This window comes from Lineus longissimus, chromosome 5, assembly GCF_910592395.1.
Source record: "Lineus longissimus chromosome 5, tnLinLong1.2, whole genome shotgun sequence".
Taxonomy (NCBI): Eukaryota; Metazoa; Nemertea; class Pilidiophora; order Heteronemertea; family Lineidae; genus Lineus; species Lineus longissimus.
In genome coordinates this window covers 2,616,552-2,637,218 of record NC_088312.1, presented here as the reverse complement: position 1 = coordinate 2,637,218, position 20,667 = coordinate 2,616,552, and the positions used below count along the sequence as shown (strand labels likewise).

Here is a 20,667-nt window from a genome sequence, read left to right as displayed (position 1 = left end):
TGATTGATATCGGCAAAGTTAAATCTTTCTGCTTGACGGAGTCGAGCCGTCTCGCCGATCGGTGAATGCGCACGCGTTCGATAGTAGTAACCAAGGACGCCATGCGTTGCTTTCTGTACTACTATCAAGCACCGAGTAGAATTTAATCGGATTTCGGACTTGGTATGGTAATCTCGTGTCGAGGTTTGGTCGACAACACAATATAGAGCGAATGTGTACGCGTTCTTCTATTACGAGACGAAAAAGTCCCCAAAGACTGACTTAAACCTTTAAAAAGAAATATTTAGTCACCGATTGGGATTTACTTGTGGCCTGTGGAATATTTGTAGTGGAGAAAATAATTTGGGCTGAAGGCCACCAGTGATTCGGGAACGGGCTCAAGGACTGTTTACCTTTATCTTTAAGAGTGTACTCTTCTGACTAGTAAAGTATCGTATCAGGTTGTAAAATATACCTTAGTGGGTATCTTTCTTAAAGTTCCGTGGACATGTGTTTGATTGGAATGTTTAATGTCCACGATGACCGTTAAGGAGTACATCATGGTTGGTGACCATCTGGGAAAAGAATAGAAGGAACTCCAACGTGTGGTTCGAGAGCGTGCATTCACGCCCAAAGGGTGTACGCTCGGTCGAAAGGCACTGGTGCAACACCACTCGAGGTCACGATGGATGTACCGCAAATTGGAACGTGCGAGTTGGAGTGGAGGCGACAACGCTCATTCTATTACAACGGCGATGGTCCAAAGTCAGATAGGACAAAATCTAAGGACAATCTTCCTGTGGTCGAGCTGAAACCGTTTACAAAGCAGGTATGGCGTCGAGCTAAGTCATTCCCGGACTATCAGAGTCTGCATGGGAGTTTCACCGAGGAGGAGTCACCCCGGGAACCCCAGGACAGCAAACAAATTTATCGCGATACCTTGCTCTTCTTAGCTGAGTTGGAGTCTCAGAAACTGTTAGGGAATTACGTGTACGACGTAAGGAGTATAAGGCGGGGGCGATTCCCGCAGATTAAACAGTTTCCCGTGCGGCCATTCGGCTTTGCTACGACAGAAGACAGGGGTAAGGTGACAACGGACGACATCAAAAGTGGCGGGAATGAAAACATACGGTTTAGTTGCCTAAAGAAGGCTTTAAGTGAGGATGATTTAGCCAGGCAGCAGAAGATAACTGTTCGAGGTTTCCCTGTACCCACGGATAACGGCAACAGGAACATTCACGGCTTTCCTTATTCCGGCGAATGGATTACTCGGTCGGCAACCATGCCCTTAGGCAGAAATGGCACCTCTCATAAGGTAAACTTCTACTCTCGGGCTGCGACAATGTTGAACGATCTTAATGGCCATGGCCAATACACCAGTCCTGTCACTGTGCCGTCCGGCCTAGACAACCGTTCTGCCGGCCTTTCAGTTCAGGGTGAGGGCCAGAAACGTGAACTGAGTCACAACACCGCGCCGTTTCTAGTAAAGGATGTGCCCCTCTTGCCGAAACAACGCCGCACTGGCGCAGAATGTTCCAAGGATGAGGCCCGAAGTCATGCTTATAGTGCGAGTGACACTGGCCATGGGTACCTTAGAGACAGACCTAGGTATGGTGCTGATAATTATAGTCTTCCGGGTGATCAAATGAACAGACAGTACACGAACCCAGAAATGGAGAGACAATTGACCAAAATTGGTGGGAGCACCAGCGCCCCTGCAGGTGCGAGTAAGAATGCACCGGTGCCAAGTTACCATGGCTTCATGGCAAAGAACTTGGTGGTGCGAACCCTTGGCCCACCAACACAAGGCGAACTTTCTCTCAAGATGGGAATCGTTTCAAATATGCATCCGAAATCGAGAAATAATATTAATGTTGATGCCAACAAGGGTAGGAAGGGACTGAAGTTCGTGCCGCAGGATTCTTTCGCAAGCTTCGCTGAGCAGAGTGAGGCAGAGAAGTCTGCTCCCGGTGATATCATAGAGCACGTAGAGGGATCTCAGCTTAACACAGGCTCGCTGGTTTCCAAGCGAACACAGCGCGCCAACCGGAGCCAACGTACCATGAGGAGTGAGGGGACAAAGGGGCGGACGGGAGATGCCATGAGTGACGATTCAGATTCTATTTCCATGGATCGAGCAATGGCGGCGATGACACCAGAAGATGGCCGATTGGTTGGCGGTGAATCGAAGATGGCGTTACGAGACAACAACGAAAAACCGACATCATCATATTGCAGCCGGAACGCAAAAACACCAAAGTCGATCTCATTTGATCCGAATGCTACGGAAATTGAGGACAATGATAGCGTCCGCATGGACACAAAAAGTGTCACACCATGGCCGACACCGCAAGAGGAACCCATGGAGGGGATTACCACAATCACTCCGAGTCCGTTTCCCAGGGTAACACATGAAGATGGGACACCTAACAACCCACCTTCCACACCAAATACCCCAAGACTGGGTGTACCAGGCACTCCCGAATCTAACGCACTCTCCAGCAGAGGTTCCTCGCGGAGACTTCACGTTGATCTCAAGACAGCTTACGATGAAACCGAGGAGGAGTTTCGGGACGAGGAGGAACCCGAGATGCCCATTGCGGAGACACCACAGCCCTCCAGTAGCCGGGGACCCAAGACATTCCTGACGTCACGAACACCGGCGAGTGTGGTGCCAGAGGAGAGCGTCAATCAATCATGATCTGTCTGTGTTATACTCATGTGCCAAAAAGAACTGTGATACTGTGTTTGAATCAATAGATGAAATTAACTTCTGAAGGTTTGTGAGTAAGTTTTTGACAAATGTTACGAAAAGGAGCCAAAATCTTCAAGAAGATCATCATCATCAGTCGACTGCCGGCTGTCGGCTGTTTGTTTGCTCTATCATCTTAGCCTATACAGTTATGGGTACGTGCTCTCGTCATTTCGACGTGCTTGGCCATGATTCTGTTTGCTTCATATTCTCATTTTCGGTAAAAGATAATTGCAATGAAGAAGAAATGGCCTAACCCGGGTGCGGTGTTCTACGAATAGTCTGACGTTCATGTTTTCCTAATTGTCTGACGTTGGTACCATGCTTTTCCCATGTCTGACGTTGGTTCAATGCTTTTCCCATGTCTGACGTTGGTTCCATGCTTTTCCCATGTCTGACGTTGGTGCCATGTTCTTCTTATGGTTTGAAGTTGGTTCTGTGCTTTCTCAATATTCTGACGTTGATTCCATGCTTTCTTTTTCAATATACTAACGATGCTTCCAAACTTTACTTTACATTGGCACCATGCTTTCTTTTGTCTGACACATATAGGCCTACCAATATAGCTGTTATCATTACTACATAGACTTGGCAAATGTCATTCATGGCAAAGCTATCAGACTTGTCAACGTATATCAAAATGCAGCACAAACAGCGCGTACACTGTGTGAGCACGAACCGGTAAAATCTTTCGATTATGGGTACTGTGTACAATCAGGGTCCGTTTCCCTTGATATTAAAACGGTGAAGGAATCTTCTCAGTGAAAAGTATGTATTAACGGCATGCACAAGTATAGAGGCCTATCGTTGTATTCAGTTTGACAGTCCAAAGCATTTACGCTTGAGCGACCGATATCATATTTGAGCAAAGAAATTTCATATTATTTCATGTAACGTTACAAAGAAATCCTTTAAACAAACTCAGACAGCTAAAGAATACACACTTAAAATGTCTTGCGGATATGTATTAGAATATATTCTAAGCTTTACAAGTGCCTTATTGATAACGTTTTTTCCCCTCAGAATGGTAAGGGCAATTTTTTAACAATTTTGAATATGCCATTGAACTTCATGACAGCTGATCATTCAATTAGGCCAATTAGCAACAATTGGATCGTCTGGTGGCTTTATATCTTTGAGTTACGTACCATCCCCGACACCAGTGCAAATGTCAACACTTTCATGATGATCTCCACAACAGTGTTATCTGCCTTCTTACACTTGCCTTGCGTGTGCCTGGCCTCGCCAAAACCTTGTCAAAATATACATTTAAGTTCATTTTTTGTGCCACATCAAAGAGAAATTACATGTGTTTTGTTTGTAAGGAGTGATCTCAAAACAAAATATATACGTCTGTATTACGCCACTGATCGTTTGTTAATAAAACTGGCCTCGCATTTTCCTTGGAGAGAATTAGATGTGAAAAGGTCAGGACAAAAAATAAAAATTTGTACAATGTATTGTTAAAAATTTAATTTATTAGAAAATTGAAAAATAAAGTATATGTGTCCAAAATGATGTACCCTCATTTTTATCTATTTCTTTTTGTATTTGGTCACCTATTAATGATGTAGGACTTATTCATTAATTCAGGTACTTACATGTATGAACTAAAGAATCTAACTAAATTATATGTAAAGTATCTAGCTAAACTGCTCCTTTTCCTCTTCGAAGTTCAATAAAAAATAAAATTGTATGGTCTACCGAAAATTAAGCTTGTGACTTTTTTATATCAAATATTGAAAGTCGACGTCAGAGCTATTTGGATTAGAGATTATTAGTCATACAAGCTTTCACAAAGTAGAAATCTTGTGAGAATATTCCTTACCTTGGGATTAAATTGTTGATAGTCTCCGTAACGATACGCAAGCCAATATATTGTAACTATAACTATATAGATTTATTTGCAATCAAACTTGATATGACAAAACCAATTCTGGCGAATAGGAATCGTTGTGACCTTGCCTATCATAGTATCGAAATTCGAGTTCAGTTGAGAAAGACACCAATAGATTATCGCCAGACACGATATTGTAATTGGATAACCAATACCTAAATATTGTAGTGAAACATCAGTGTGTAAGATTTCAAGTTCATGCGATCAGTGGGCAGATCTTTTATAAGTTAATCTCAAGTTAAACACACAATGTAATAAGTAATAATATACATGTATATGGCTTTCAATTATGTATCGGCAGTCGTGTCGACTCGAATCCGTACCACAAGGGCAGAGGCATACTCGCTTGTTTTTATACGACTGAATTATAAATGCCACCTATAGCCATGCCATATATAGTCGGTCGTGACGTCACCACAAGACAAGTGAAACCCAGTGGGGAGTGAATCTTGATCTCGCCTGATGGTTGGCATAAAACTACCGGAAGTGTCCCAAAATTCTACTTTCGCCAAACCGACTTATGACTCGGCTACGAAACTGCGGAAGGACTTACAATTGTCGCAAATAAGCACTGAAAACAGGCCAAAGTGCAAATTACATGAGTTAATTTGAGTTTTGCTTTATTGCTTGTAACAACACCCAGGCATGTTCAATGAGCAGCAAATTACAATTTTCATGTCTCTGTGTAGGTTTTCCGGCAAATAACAGTTAGCTATTATGGGAACGCCATTAGTTATCGAACATGAGTTAATGCAATGTTCTGGGTTTGAAAGAGACTGGTGATTTGGAGGCTTAATGGGCGAAACTTGTCTCTCAGCGTTGATAGCTAAGTTTCTATGCATTCTATGCATTCTATGCATTTCTTGCTGTACGCTATCAGGAGAACGGAAGTGTGTCACCGCTATTGCCGCGGAGTAGTTTTCTGTTTATGGACATTTTCACTTACTCTATTGGTGATTGATTTTAGAGCCATGCAACTTATCCGCCATTGAACATTGGCAGTTTATGCAACCCTTCCGAAGAGCGACGAACGACGAAGAAGTCGCCCGAATCGGCGACAAATCGCCGTTCGTGAATCCTTGCTTGACTGCAGATGACAGGAACAGATAGACGAAACCTCATTTTTCATGTATGTCTGACATGTATTCTTTTGAACGAATTGATAGCAAATATTGTTTCGATGATAATAGGGCAAATGCTTTGTTCGACCATATGAAAATCATTTTATGTTTGGTCACACTTTGATTACCACATGGATATTAAACCCTTCTCAGATCAGATCAGGGTTTAACCAAAGTTCCCACAACGAAATCCGTCACGGAGTGTCAGGCATGCCAAGGGAGTAGAATGCAAGATATTTTGAGAAAAAAAACCCTACATGAGCTACATGCAATACAGCGTTATCAACGATGTTGTCGAAATCCCCCATGTTAATCCCAAAATCCATTAGTACCAAATCCCAATTCTATAACACAACGCCATGCATGTATACACGTTTTAATATGGTTTGAAAAAGTTGTGTTTGATCCCAGGAAGAGAATTAAAAGAAAGTAAACCTTAATTCTTTGGACCCACGGGCTTTAAAAGGATTTACTCCCTCGGACAATGGCACCTGCCACACAAATTACTAAAATGCTTTGTCATAGCAGTGTTACACTCTCCAAAACATTTTGATATGTGGAACAATTAGGCTTGTGTTAATGTTGTACTACCTCCTTATTTCACGAGGTACAGTCGTGACCAAAATGGCGTTAAAGAAAACCGACTGAGTGACCGGTCCGAGTCGCCGGATTAGCACGTGATGATATTCTACGGCATGAAAGCTCGAGACCGCAGACTATTCAAAATGAAGAGACATCATCATTTTGGGAAAAATTCAACTCTGAAAGATGAAAAAAATGTTAAGACTAAATATGTTTTCACTTTTTTTCCCTGCTCAAATTGAAGAAACATCATCAGTGCCCCCAGTTTTTTTACTTTGAGAATTTTCAGAATTTTCAACTTTTATAAAAAAAACAAACTCTGAAGGATGAAAATATTTCTGAGTCCAAATATTTTTTTCACTTGATATTTTTTTCTGCTCAAAAAAGATTTGACTGACAGATATATTAGCTCCAAGCCAACGTTTTTAGAGGTCTACTTGCATGGTAATCGGGGAAAAAAATTACTTTCCTATTTTGCATAAGACTGTACCTTCACTACCGTCATATTACCAACTTGGTGGTGTTGACTTTCTAACGTCAACTCATTACGACCACGGGGTGGCTGTTAATTAAGCAAACTCATTTCCAACCAGGGTTACTTTCGTAACAAAGTCATGGAACATGAATATAACAGTAAATACAAGCACTATTTTTGTTTAATATAAGTCTAAGTGTACATCATAAGCCGCGACAAGCAAATTATTGATCCTATCTGGGCGGAAAAATATAGTTCTTTCAGCTGGGCGAAAATGAAAAAACACACAACAAGTTTTGAATAGCAACCAGTATCCGCCACCCGATAAAACAATCATCAGAAGGATCAGAAGGCGTCAAATGTGCGTCTTATAAAGGAACGTAAGTAAATGGTATTGCAATGGAATAGCATTCCGCGAAGTTACTATTTATAGCTCACAAGATCATTTGCATAAGATATTGATGACGTTTTAGTCACGTGACAGTCGGACATCGACACTTACTTCTACGCATTTGAGCTTATTTCAGAGTCAATTATCTTTGACCCTGCATTGTTTTTAACATGAATGATACCATAGAGTCAGAGAGAGAAATATTCAGAACAATTATGTAGTATTTCCAACACTCGGACATGTGCCAGATTGAATCTAACTGCCCTAGTTAGAAAGCCTGAATCCATCACGAAACCGCATGTTTGTCCGACATTGCCTGTAATTCAGCGATGGGGAAATAGAGGGCAGCAGCTGCAGTGACGTCATCTTCGCGGAATGCTATTGCCGATGGCGTCAGGATGAATCGTGACGTCGATAACGTCATATCATCTCTCAACAGTGTATGAAAGTGTTGCGTTTCGTCACTACGTCGCTGCCTGCACGAATGGACCAGTTCACTCCATGAAAAAAGATCATTGCCGAGAAAAGACATTTTCGTTGCATACGAGGGACAACTTAGCTTAAAAGGACACTTGTCACTTTAATTGAAACATTTTAACGCGGATAAAATGCCTATTTTCAGTATCGCCAATTTTAAGCTGCCTCCTGCGGTCATCCTGAAGTTAAAAATGGCTGAAAATTTCTACTTTCCATTCAAACAGGTTTCAGAAGGCTTACCGATTTATGAACTTGATGCCAAAACGGATAGATTCTGGACAGGGTTAGGTTTACTTGTGTTAGATATTGGAGTCGCCATTCTCATGTACTACAACAATCCGATAGATCAGTACATCTTGCTTCATGGCCTTTGCTTTGCTGTTGCGTTGGCGATGATCACCTTCTACCGGAAAACGCGAAAAATTGTACTGGATGGACGAAATAACGAATACTCGTTCTTTATTGGCGATCGTCTTGAGCACAGGGACCATTTTCACAACATCTACATCAGAATGCAGGGCAACAAAAGTGGGGGAGGTGATATGTATTACAAGATTGTTCTTGGTGGCTACGAAATCGACGAGCAGCCGTTGACACGTATGGTAAGTGAGACACACGTGGAGAAACTGCGGAAGCTTGGAAGGCGCGTGGCAGCTCGATTGAATTTGAACTATTTCGACGCTTTCGACAGATCAAGGCACCACATCATTCGGCATCGATCTGCCCTAGGTGTTCAAGAAACCCGTCGTGGAACCATGTTTCACCCTAAAAAGTCTATTTTTCATCCTAAAAAAACATCAATCGCCGTTTAAAGACCTGGAGGACGAGGTAGTTTTTTGTAAACCACAACAAGACACAAAGACAAACTTTTTCATTGCATTTCTGATACCAGACAACGCTATCTGCCCGTGGACCTCGTTATTTGATGATGTATACTTCAACCTCTAACTTTTTAAGTTTGAAGAAATATCATTCCGTGACGTCATAGCGGACAGAGTAATTTTGTGAACACCCCTTGCAAAAGCCTTGGCATTGCTCTTTAAGCTTATCGAAGAAATTGCACTTAGCTAATCATCACAGTTTTCCGATTTTTATCATGGTGTTTACTTAAAATCTTCATTTGTCAAAATTGGTCTTTTGAGGACCAAGTCACGATCAGAATGCAGGGATAAGCTCACTTTGACAGTGCAAATCAGTGACGCCATCTAAAACCTCCTGGCGAAACTAAGATTTATCTTTGTTGAAATGATTTCACACATACAGTAGCTACCCCAGCTATCAGTATCATGAGGTTCAGGATAACATATTATGTTGGTGCGGTCTCCCAGAACTTCTGCTGCGCTGAAGTAGCTTTCATCTTTTAAAAGCCTCAACATTAGTCATCCACAGCATACAATGCATCCTGAACTTCAGGGACTTTCACTCGGCACTTACTAAGCGTATATGAGATGTGTGCGAGGGGAGGAGCATACGGCTGACCCTGGTATTTGAGCAAGGAAGCATACAAAGTGGAAGAGTGGCAAAATTTGAATCATTACGTCTCGTCTCTTGGTTGGACTGGAGACTGCGACGATGTGCATTATCAAAAACATATTTGTTCAGAAAAAAAATCAACTTTCGGTACAAATACTACACGCATCATACGATCCTAGGACCCTCTCTGTCATTCTCTATTGAATTTTATCTTCCCTATTGTGCCCTGACCTCCTTTCCGAGTCCACATCAGAGTCTCAAATCTCGTGTCAAACACACTTCTTTTATTAAATCGTTTGCTGCCGGCCACTTGATGACGACGTGTGATTGGTCCAGATCGTGTGACCTCAGCCGGTGTTCGTGTCGTCTGCTGGTGGACCTTTTGATTCTGTTATAAGGGGATGACAGATAGTGAAGTCCCAACCAAAATAGAAATAAATGTAACGATTTTAATTGTCTCTGTGCTATCAGCTGAATCATGAATCATTTCCACAGCGGAGGAGCAACACCACAACATCTGTTTTAGCTCTGCCAAACGGTATTGCTGGCGCACAGATGTTCCCGCTACCTTGCACCCCCATGGTGACAGCTTTTCCGATTCACCCATCGACGAATTTAATGGCAATGCGTTCCATAAATAGCTCAGCGCAGCGGCGGGCATTATAAGTGTTTGAATAGATATCCCAATTTTGGCAACAGTGCTAGTCGGAAATTTCGTCGAATTTGGACGCTATGGATATAAACAGAGCGATAATGGATAGTACGAGGAGACACCAGGACATCCAAAAGACACCGAGGTAAGAAACAGCAAAAAATAACAATATTATCTTCAATTTTCAACAATTTATACTCCGTTAAAAGCTGTTAAGGTGACCTTTGGCATCCTCCCCTCTCACATCTCACAATTTCTCGTCTGCAGCGATGAGACAACAACAAGAGACATCTTCTCCAGACGACGCCCCGGAATTGGCCGAAGAAAACGGGAACCTCGCTCGGAACCAAGGAGAAGGCAACGGCCATCGCAGGTATTTATTGTTATTTATTTTGTGGGGATTTCACCCGCATTAAGAACATCAGGCACGGTGACAGCTGGTTGGTTCCCACACCCTTTGTTGTCAAGGGACAATTATCCGGACGTGGATTTCGGGCGTCCTTTCTGGATGTACAGTCACATACTGGTAGTCATATGCTGTATTTCTGATGATATACTGGTGATAAGGTTTGAGAGAGAATACAAAATTTGATGGGGTAGGGTGCCGGGTATAGTGCCATAACTGATGCATGTTTGATCGCATAAAACAACATCCCTCTCCATGTCGAGTCCAGTTGAGTTTAGAGGATATCCATTATTCACTACTCTTGAATTGTTTCAAATTAAACCGGAGTTAGCCGACAACGGCACTGCCTTTTTGCAGAGAAGAAGCCTTTTCATTCTGAACCTGGGATTTCGACGAAATTAAGCTCAAATAATGATTTACCTGGGCTACATTGACAATCACCCCGATCCAAAAACAACGCCTACGCGAAGTCTTCCCGTTCTGCGCAAATGACAGCAGGCCCTGGTTTGCCTTTGTAGTTCACCCCACGGTCTGGCAGGATTCCCATCTTTATATATTGTTGTCCGAAACATATTGATAATGGATGGGGAAAAGTCACGATATTTTTCACAACATATTCAGGACCGTAAGTGCAAGCTATTGTTAATGGGCAGTCAGTTGGATTACTTGTAAATAAGAAAACTGCGTGCGGCTGTCGTTTGGCTAAGTCTCAAAATACTTTGGTGCAGAGGACCCAACTTTGACATTAAAGGCCTACGCCGTTCGTTGAAAAAATGTAATTTGTAATTGAATGGGAAGATTTCCAATTGCGTTAATACGTTCTCCCGTTGCCATCAACCTGAATTGATGACTTGGGCACAAAAAGCTTGGCAACTTGGGGGCAACCTGAGCATGAGTAGACTGCGCTAGTACCGTCGCATGGCTATGCAATACTGCGGTTAGTTCCGGAAGAGGCTAGAGAAGCAGGTCCAGGACAGATTGCCGCGAAAATTTATAAATATATTCGGAAGCTGGCTTGACATCCTGACAAATCCGGCCATCGATCACTCGATATGTGGCCTCGATATGTTTACTCCCTCAATCAGAAAGATGCGTAAGGAGTAGGCCCTGTTTGCAAGAGGATGCTGCAAGAGGATGTTATAAGTTTCCCGAACTATTTATAAATTTTCGCGGCAATCTGTCCTGGACCTGCTTCTCTAGTCTCTTCCGTTAGTTCCATTCCGTTGACGAGTGGCTACGGACTGAAGAGGGACTGGAGGATCTTTCGTTTCCGGTTGTAATGTTTCGCTGATGACTGTATGATGCTTGATGTTGATGGCGCTTGTTTATGCTGGGTGTAAGTCGATACAGAACTGTCAACTGCAGTTTCACAATCCAAAAACTTTGGAGACCATGTCCATTCAGCAGAGGCTCCTAACTGATGTACCCCGGCATTGCCCGGGTCACCCAACGTAACATGGACAAACATCCTTCACAAACCAATGATGCGTCTTGCATTGTCATATTTGATTTCTTCAGAATAGACCCCAAGGGCATCACCTTTTCTGGAACATTTTTTATCATTTCCAAACAATAACACCACATTCGTCATCATAGCATGGAGTGTGTCAAAAAATCGTCTGCTGAGTCTCACATGACAATAAAAATAGTAAAATCCCACTTAATCATTTCGAATTCAACAATGAACAAATATCAAGTATTGTTGGCCAAAATAGGTTGGGTTATCCTCATATAGGCCATTGTTATCTATTTATACCCATATGTGGACCCGCTAGGTTACTGCCTTAAACGGGCTGATATGCTCTTGTAATTATTCCAAAGCCATACAATAATATTTTGAAATGCCGTTGCAGCAAGGTTGGCTGATTTTCATCCGCTAAGTTCATAGGGTACATTATCAGCCAAGGTACTCGTTATCGGGGGACATCCTCTGGTCAGGGAGATATCTTGAGGACGATGAGTCGCAATTGGCATATCTTTCGTGTCTCGGTCATTTTGTCGAGTTTTCTCGGTCTTGCTCAAAATCAAATAAGGCCAAGCCGGAAAACAAGACGTCGGTGCTCCGTAACCTTCAAGGACCTCTCGACTGATTGCTTCTGGCTTGTTTTCCAGTTTCAGGTCAGGATTAAGTGCGAGTCAGTATATTACACAATGCATTTTCAACTGATTTTGCTTGTCTTTTTTCCCTCCAGGACACTGATCCACCATGCCGAGTCCGAAACGGTCGCGTAGGGAGACGGACCCGCGACCGTATCAACACGAGCCTCGATGACCTCATGATGCTAGTCCCTGCCGACAAAATCAACCAACAGGTAACAATTGAACTCTAACAATACTTCGCAAGTGTTACTCTCAATGGTATCAGTGCTTGTGGATATATAGTGGTGCTATCTCTAAAATGTGATGGACCACAGCATGCTTTGTCCAAGGACATATATAACGGTGCTTGTGTACAGAGACCAATGAATTTTATAAAAGCCTACGAGAGAATCTTTTGTTCCACTGATACTCATTTCCACGTGTCAGAATTCCATTAACGGGTGTAGACTCAAGGTCTGCTAACGGAGACACATCGATGTCTCCCCTGAACTGACCCCATGATCCGACACCTCTGCCGATCATGGTCATTTATTACCTGTCTCAAAAACTAGACCAGAAGAATACTCTACGTGACGCCATGTTACCAGATTCTGACATAACCACGGGCTCCTGTAGCTGGCCTCTTGTCTTGGTATCGGCCCCAGCCTGACCCCAGCTGTCGGAGAGAAAGATCTCAAAAGGGGGCAGGTGGTTCCCGAAGAGGTTTCGTAATCATTACCGAGACGTCGCGCACTCTGTGTCTGCGATTAATGACCGAGAAGCTATCTTTTTGTCACATAAAACGGTATCTATTCTTTTGGCGAAAACCTGTTCTAGCCTTCTTGTTGAAGTCACGAATCTGTCTTATCTTTTTCCCCTGTCTTGAAGTGTCGTTAGCGTAATGTAATTCTTTGTTGTGATATTACTCTGGGTTGTTATAAAAAGGGAAGTAAACCTTATTATAGCCTCTCTAGTTTGCCTTCGTTTGTCTTTGTTCCTAGAATACAATCACAGGGACGATATGATCCATCTCAAACATACGATATATGTCGCTAGATGCGTCTCTCCGTCTACAAGCAAGGATATCCACGTATCTCTCTCAAGGGGTAAAAAAGATTCACACCTAACCAGATACGTCCCCAGAAGGAAAGACAACGGGATATGGATACACGCCGCTTGCGAATTTCATATACGGGTGTCCCGCCCGTAGGTATTTTCACAACTTCTCATCCCGTGGACTGGAGGAATGAGGGCGGACTTGTAGAACAATGCGACATGTGCAGATGTCTTGAAACAATGCTCCGTGGTCAGCTGGCGGGGCTTGGAGCTGCCACTTGAGCGCGCGCCGTCTGCTCATCTGCCCCAGTCGGGAGGGTCGTGTGCCCGAAATCATCGCGTCCTTTGTCCGCTGAAACAATCTCAGGTCCATTGAAGGGTAATCATAAACGATGCCCTGGTGGATTATGATTTGTTCAGAGCAATTATATCTTTGTTCGAATATTTGGACTTCGAGTGGGCGGTGCAGGCGGAAACCGGCATGACATATGCCGGGGTGGTGCGTGCAGGGTTGGGACAAGAAAGCAAGTCAGTTGTGGTTGATCTCGTGAGGGTCGTATGTCTCATAAAAGGATGATCAAGGAGCAGCATCCTCTCACCCAACTATCTAGTCTGTTCTACCAGTGGTCAGAAGACTGTTGCGTGTCACATGTCAGTTTCCGCTAAGCGTTGTCTTATTCGATGTCCAGAGATTCTCTCAAGGTCTTTGAATGCTTTCACGATGCAAGTGACAAAGTCAGTGCAGTAAAATATGAAGTCGTGGTCACATTGCTTATCTTAAATTCCACCTAGATACATGTAATATCTCGACGATATTTTGCTCAGAGGCTTGTTAATTATTTTGCCACAACTATATCATGTGCACTGAAAGCAAACCCGCCCTATTTTGATATATTATGAAACGACAAGAAGTTGCAACTATGACATGAAAACGTGTATCCCTCAATAATCCCTGCAACAAAAATACCAATTTTAGTTCCCCTGGTAACCTTAAGTGTCAGAAAATAACTTGTCAACCCTTTGTGTACGTTACGTCGCTTGCGCTAAAGAAACGGTAGCGTATCCATTTAACAACTTGTTGAAAAGTTTGCAACATTATCAAAAGTTGTCAAACTCTCATTCATTGCGTGACGAGGTTGCATCTTACTGAACAGGTCCTTCATTGCACCTGGTTGGGTCATAATCCCGTTCAATAAAAGGGTCATTTCAAAATCAGAGTGGCATCATCATAACCAAATCTTCCCATATTGCATTCTGTTGCGTGCGCGTTGAGGTGGCTTTGTCCGTGTTGACACGTTCCAAGTTTCCGCGAAAATCAGGAAACAGAACTCTGATGAGATGCCCGAGTTCAACGAGGAAGGAACTCCAAGTAACCCTAAAACTGGGTTTCTTTTGAAGGACCGCTTGTTCTGCTGGTTGCTTCCAGCTGCGTTTCATGCACAATCGAAAGATTGGAGAAAACACACTCGTCTTGGTATTGAACTGTAGAAAGGTTGGCAGATTGGCTTTCTTTGTCGTCTTTCCTGACATGATCAGGGGGCAGCAGTCTGGACGATTGGGTCAATCGAGGTTAGAAGAAGCTGGCTTATTTCCATGCTGAAATTGTTGATTCGCATGATTTTGTTTATAATCATTCATACCCTTTTTCATGATTATTTTTCAGAGTCCCCAAACAGGAAAGACAGACATAATTGATCTTGCCGTCCAACATATCAAAGAATTACACGCTCACGTGACCACTGAAAATCTGGAGAATGGTAAGAAAATAGATACGGTTTGCATCAGGCCGGGTGGGGGAAGGGGTGCGTGAGGTTCGATGGATGTCAAAGTTGTGTTCGTGGTTGTGTCCGCAAAGAGATTCCGGTTTACCATCAGATTTTTTGGCACCATATGTATTACAACTTATGACTAAAGCCACAGTAGGCTTTAGTATATCCCCATAAAGCTTATGGCACATGGCCCGCGATGAATCATAAGCGCGGGACGAACAACGCCGTTTCCTCGCTGGTAGATACCAATACACCTAAAAATTGCCGCGCGATATATGACAAAAGACTTGTCGAAAAACCCTCTCTTGAAACAGTAATAATGCGTTTCCATGCAAAACCTCCGCCCATGAAAAGAAAGCGACAACGTCCCATACAATTTGAAATCTTGAAATGAAAATCAATCGATAGCTGAAGTATAGATATGCGAAAAACACGAAGCAAGTCGTGTGTAGGTTTGGCTCAGCTGCCCTGAATGCGTGACCCCGCTCCGACTTGGGAGCGTACCTCCGCTGGTTGGGACAATGCCCCGGCTTACTCGGCAGATGGTGTATTATTAGGCACAGGGAACCCTGGGCACGCGTATGGACCAAGGGATTGCCCAGCCTCCACTAATCAGGGACGCGGACACCTGTAGGACTCGTGCCACAATAGAATTGAGAATAACCAAGGAAACAATAAGGAGGAAAGTTCTTATGTTGAACGTTCTAATATCAAAACCAACTTGAGATACTTTTGGGATACTTGTGATTTTATGTGGGTTGACTTGCGCCTCAGCCTCCTCAAAGTAGCATTGTTGGAGAAATCAAAGTGGCATTGGCAAAACGTCACATTGATATTGTCCTATTCTTAGCGGGTGATTGTTCTGTCAAGGATAGCCAGGTGGTGTCAGCCTCGTTTTGGATGCGAGGGTTCACCCAAGGCGTGTGCCGGAATGGTGGGTGTTTTGATAAATAGGCACGCGTTCAAAAGCGTGCATGGGAATTCTCTTGTACTTGCAGCGCCGACTACTATAAATTAGCAACGACACATAGCCTACTTTAGATGGCGAAAAGTACCCGCCGGAGAACACGTTAGTTTGATGGACGGTATATGCAGGTCGCGTGCCAAGGAAAATTAACTCTAGTTTGCCATTTTTCCCGCCTAGTGTTTCTAATTATAAAGCTGTCATTTGGCCATCCTGAACTATTTTGCCCTTGATTTTAACACAAATCCAAGATGGCCGCCAGAATCCAAAATGGCTACTACATGTAAATGGCCTTATGGCCAGTTCCGACTTTGTCTTGTTTACGTTCCCATTGTGCCACCAGGACTTCTCAGAAAAACGCATCCACAATCGAATGTGACTGACAGCATGGTAGAATGATGATATCTAGGTCACGGCTGACAGGCCCGTTAAATGTTAGTAAAGTAGTGTAGGTCTATCGACTAATGCTGTAGCTGCTAAATCCCTTCCGAAACAGAGCTCGATTTGATAACCACGTCACTATTGCTACCTTATTTTAAATTGTTCTAATTATCAAAATCCTATTGTTAGCCTGCTCAATGCGAATTATTAATAAGCCTCTGACAATGATGTGACCGTCAGCTGGAATGAGGTGATCCAGAGGCAGCAGGGCAGGTGTGGTGAACCCGCTGACTCTCGGGCTCAGTCATTGTCCTAAAACTCGTTCACACGCTATATAGCCCCACCTGCCTTTTGCTTCAGAGATTCCTGTGCGCCGAGGATGGTTTGGGGTCGGAGCTGAACGCGGCGTTATACGTCGGTCGCCGGCGATTTAGTTAACATCGCAGGTCGCAGCGATAAAAATTGCTCATTTGTGGGGCGCTTAATGCTAACCTTTCGCAACTATACCTCTTTCAAGTGTCTTTTAGTGGGCTTTCCCCACAGCGATTTCGGACATTTCCTGAGGTCGTATAGGACATAACTCTCATGACTATAGTCCGTCTTACCCATCTCGCAAAGGTTAAAATAAAATTATGGATATCTTGCACTTGGATATCTTGGCTGGCGACAGACAGTCGCCTGTACCGTGACCTCAGCACACCTGAGTCAAAGATCGAAGTGAAAGACGCGCTAAGCGAAACAAACTGCCATTACCTGTCGAGTTGGAGGCGAAAAAAACCCGAAACCCGATGTCATAAATCTAAACAGCAGGACACCTTTGCCTGTCATCTGAACGTCATGAAAATAAATCACTCCAGCTGCGTCCACGTTGATGGACTAAAGTGCTTCGTTGTTCTTTAGAAACTCAACTTCTCGTTTCGAGTTTGGATGGCCATGCCAAGCAAGAGACAAGGCATCCCTGTGCCCCACCTGTCATACCTGTAACTCTCCTGCAATCTCGGAGAGCTTGACTTCATAAGCGAAAATCACTTGCTACAGAAAAAAAGTTGGTTCATGTTTTCTCTCATCGCAGTCGGGATGTCCAACCTCGTTTCGGAGGAATCATCTGCTGTCCCGGCAATCAAAGAAAGCAAAGGATGAAGACAATAAAACCCCATAGAATGAGGTTGTGGTACATGTATGTCCATTTCATGTTAAGTAAAACTAATTTTAACTGGGTTGCCATTCACACATTGTGTTGTGTATCTTCCCGGGGAATCTTAGGTCGTCGCGAAGAGATAACCACAGGACATCATCCAGGACTGTTTATTCGACCTGGTACCAACCGTCTGATGGAATTCTGCCAAGTTATGAGGGAATCCCCTCTCCATTCACATGGCTGGGTGTTTACTATAAGAACCTGGCACTTGTCTGGGCAAGCTCACTTGGCCCACATGATGGCTGTGGTGACCTTATTTGCTCACATTTCAAGTAGACCCACGTGGAGTACACAAGCCTCTCGCGTGTCAGCCTCTGGTTAAAAAACGTTTCGGAATTCAACTTGTACTTAAAATACTGATTGGATAGACCTTAATTTCTGTCTCCATGGTGGATCGTAATTTTTCGAGCGGACTCGGTAAGTTGCTTTTAATGGATTGACGCACACCGCCTATAAATCGGCATGATCGAAAGGCAGTCTGTCCCTGTAACTCCGTCTGAGATTAACGAAGTCGCCCGACTATTAAGGGTCACAGGTTCGACATCTTGACCCTCAATGTATTGACATTGCTCAACTTCCAGACAACGTGCGTCAGTATGGGCGTAGGCTATACGGAGGCAATACCGCTGGAAGTTCAGTATGCAGGTTCTGGAGGTTGGGGTTTATTTGAAATACTGCCATGATACTAAAGACAGACAACAAATTCCTAAGGCGGCCAGACTAAACTGAATATCGTTGGCGTTGATATCCAATGCCTGGCAAACTGTCCGTCGGATTCGGGCGTTGTGTCCAAGGGTAACGACGGAGGAGCATCATGCACTTGGCCCTGGTATCATATGCGGGATGCCCCGTTCCCTCACTAAGCTTTTAGTTATCAGGAGACCACCAATCATATCCCTTTACTCTTGCATATAGTCTGTTAAACTAAACCTGGTAGCTGTTTATGGCAACAAATCCGGTAGCTGTGTGTCAAAAAAGAAGATTAATTGTTACATGTAGATACCTACATGTATAAACGGATATTCGTCACCGGGAAGATAAGGCGTTGAAAAGCAATGGTTCTCGTCTGTCTTGTTTTTGGTTGTCATGCGGTACAGTAACACCCATGACAACAGTACCACAATGGGGTATTGATTCAATCGGGCCTGGGTACAGATTGTCTTGTCATCGCCCATCTCAGGTCGTGCCGAGTGACACCATCAGGTCGGCGGCGAGGCACCTGTATTGCTAGGGGCTATCCGTACACCTGACTACCCAATGACAATTTTCTACCAAATCCGCAATAGGTTGTCTTGTCTTTGATCATTGTTGATGCATCCTTCCAGCAATCATCAAGTGACGCCATGAGGTCATGTGAGAGCTAAGGTCATATAACAATGCCTTAACAACAGAAATGATTATGTGCCGCTGTAAGATTCTACAGCAGGTAATGATACCACCATGTTAGCTTGCAACCACCCCAGGACGACGAGGACACCGTCACCAGGATGTGAACATTAGCTAGTGATGAGCCTTTCAGGCAACGACAAACTGTGTGATGATGGACAGATGACATCAGTTTACGGCCGGTGTAGAAGTTTGAAATGTGCATGGATAGAATGTCCGGGAACAATGGATTCTAATAATGAGCTATCGACGCAGATTACACAGTCCCATCCGATCAGACTGTCTTATTCCCTGTTCGAACATTGTTATTTTCCGTTCCAGATATTTGTCCAGATCATCGAAGCTTGTCTTGTACCAAATCCCTTTATCTCGGTGAAATATAGACAGCAAAAGTGACAGCAGGGAGAAATCGGTTTATCTCCTGGCCACAAAAACGTTGTGATTCTCTGTTCTCATATCTGTTTTTGCGCTAATTCATGTCTTCAACTATTTCTATTTTCAGCTGAAAACGAGCCTCAGGGTACGGACAGCCCTGATGGTGCCATGAGGCCCCCAGCCGCCAACTTCCTAGCAGACCTGCCACCACTGGGTGAATCTGACGTCATCCACGCTGGCTTCCAGGACTGTACGGAGCAGACGATACAGTACCTCCTCCAAGTGGAAAACATGTCCATTGAGGACCCCATAATCATGGGGCTCAGGCAGCATCTCGCCAGAAAACGCTTAGTGTTAGACTGCGAAGTTGTAGTGGAGAATGAACCATTACGGACAAATGATGCTGAAATGTGTAACTTTTTATCAAACAATGTTTATCCGTCTGCCAGTGGGTTCGCTGCAGACGATACACATGATGACACAAGCTCATCTGCACATGGGGCGTGTGCTTCTCCTCAGAGGGACTCGGTGTGCGTGGATGGGTTCGATGAAGTCGATGGTGCCTCTAATCGACACACGAATTCAAATGAAAACAATTCTTTTTCGGACATGTCTGCAGCAGACGATTCAGAGGATTCAAATTCACCTTCAGCTTCAAATACAAACTCCTACCCTTTTGAACAGTTATTGACTGAAGGAGATGGTCGCCGGCAGGAGGAGATAGACGATCTCAAACTGCTCGAACAATTACCAAACCTGACTGTTCTTGCGCAGAGCAACCCTGCAATTGCCCAGCTCGCCGGTCACATTCTGTCCATGATTGAAGAGGATGAGGACCCAGTAGGATAGTATATGTGCCATGACAACCGTTTTACCATGTAGATATACTTTTGAATAAAAAACCCCAAAAGACTACAGATAGTTTTATACCAAGGGAATGAATGGGTCAGTCGCCATTCAGTTGCAAAATCAGTGTAGCTCCCGATTGGGTGTGCCTATTCTGTAAATGTACTAAGTGTCCAATCGTCAGTATCCCAACGAATAGATAGACGTATACATACGTCCCAGGGCCCGATCAAGGAGAAGGCGAATAGAAAAAGAGAGAATGCCAGTAAACGTTACGGTGTCGTAGCTGTAAGTGTGTAGGCCTAGACTAGCTGATTCGCTCATTTGAGACTTGAAGTTTTGTGCCGAATGAGAAGAGAATAAAACATTTTGAAATGGAATTCTGGTTCTGCTTTTTCAATGATCATA

At 43.7% G+C, this 20,667-nt stretch overlaps 1 protein-coding gene across 1 annotated transcript; it reads left to right on the top strand.

The window, feature by feature from the left end:
* Nucleotides 1–9,810: 9,810 nt before the first annotated feature.
* On the top strand, nucleotides 9,811–20,617 carry LOC135488815 (hairy/enhancer-of-split related with YRPW motif protein-like). The gene is made up of 5 exons (XM_064773703.1): nucleotides 9,811–9,944; nucleotides 10,067–10,172; nucleotides 12,398–12,517; nucleotides 15,004–15,097; nucleotides 19,541–20,617. Exons 1-5 carry the CDS (start codon nucleotides 9,880–9,882, stop codon nucleotides 20,260–20,262), a joined length of 1,107 nt encoding a protein of 368 aa, XP_064629773.1. The 5' UTR covers nucleotides 9,811–9,879; the 3' UTR covers nucleotides 20,263–20,617.
* Nucleotides 20,618–20,667: the final 50 nt, after the last annotated feature.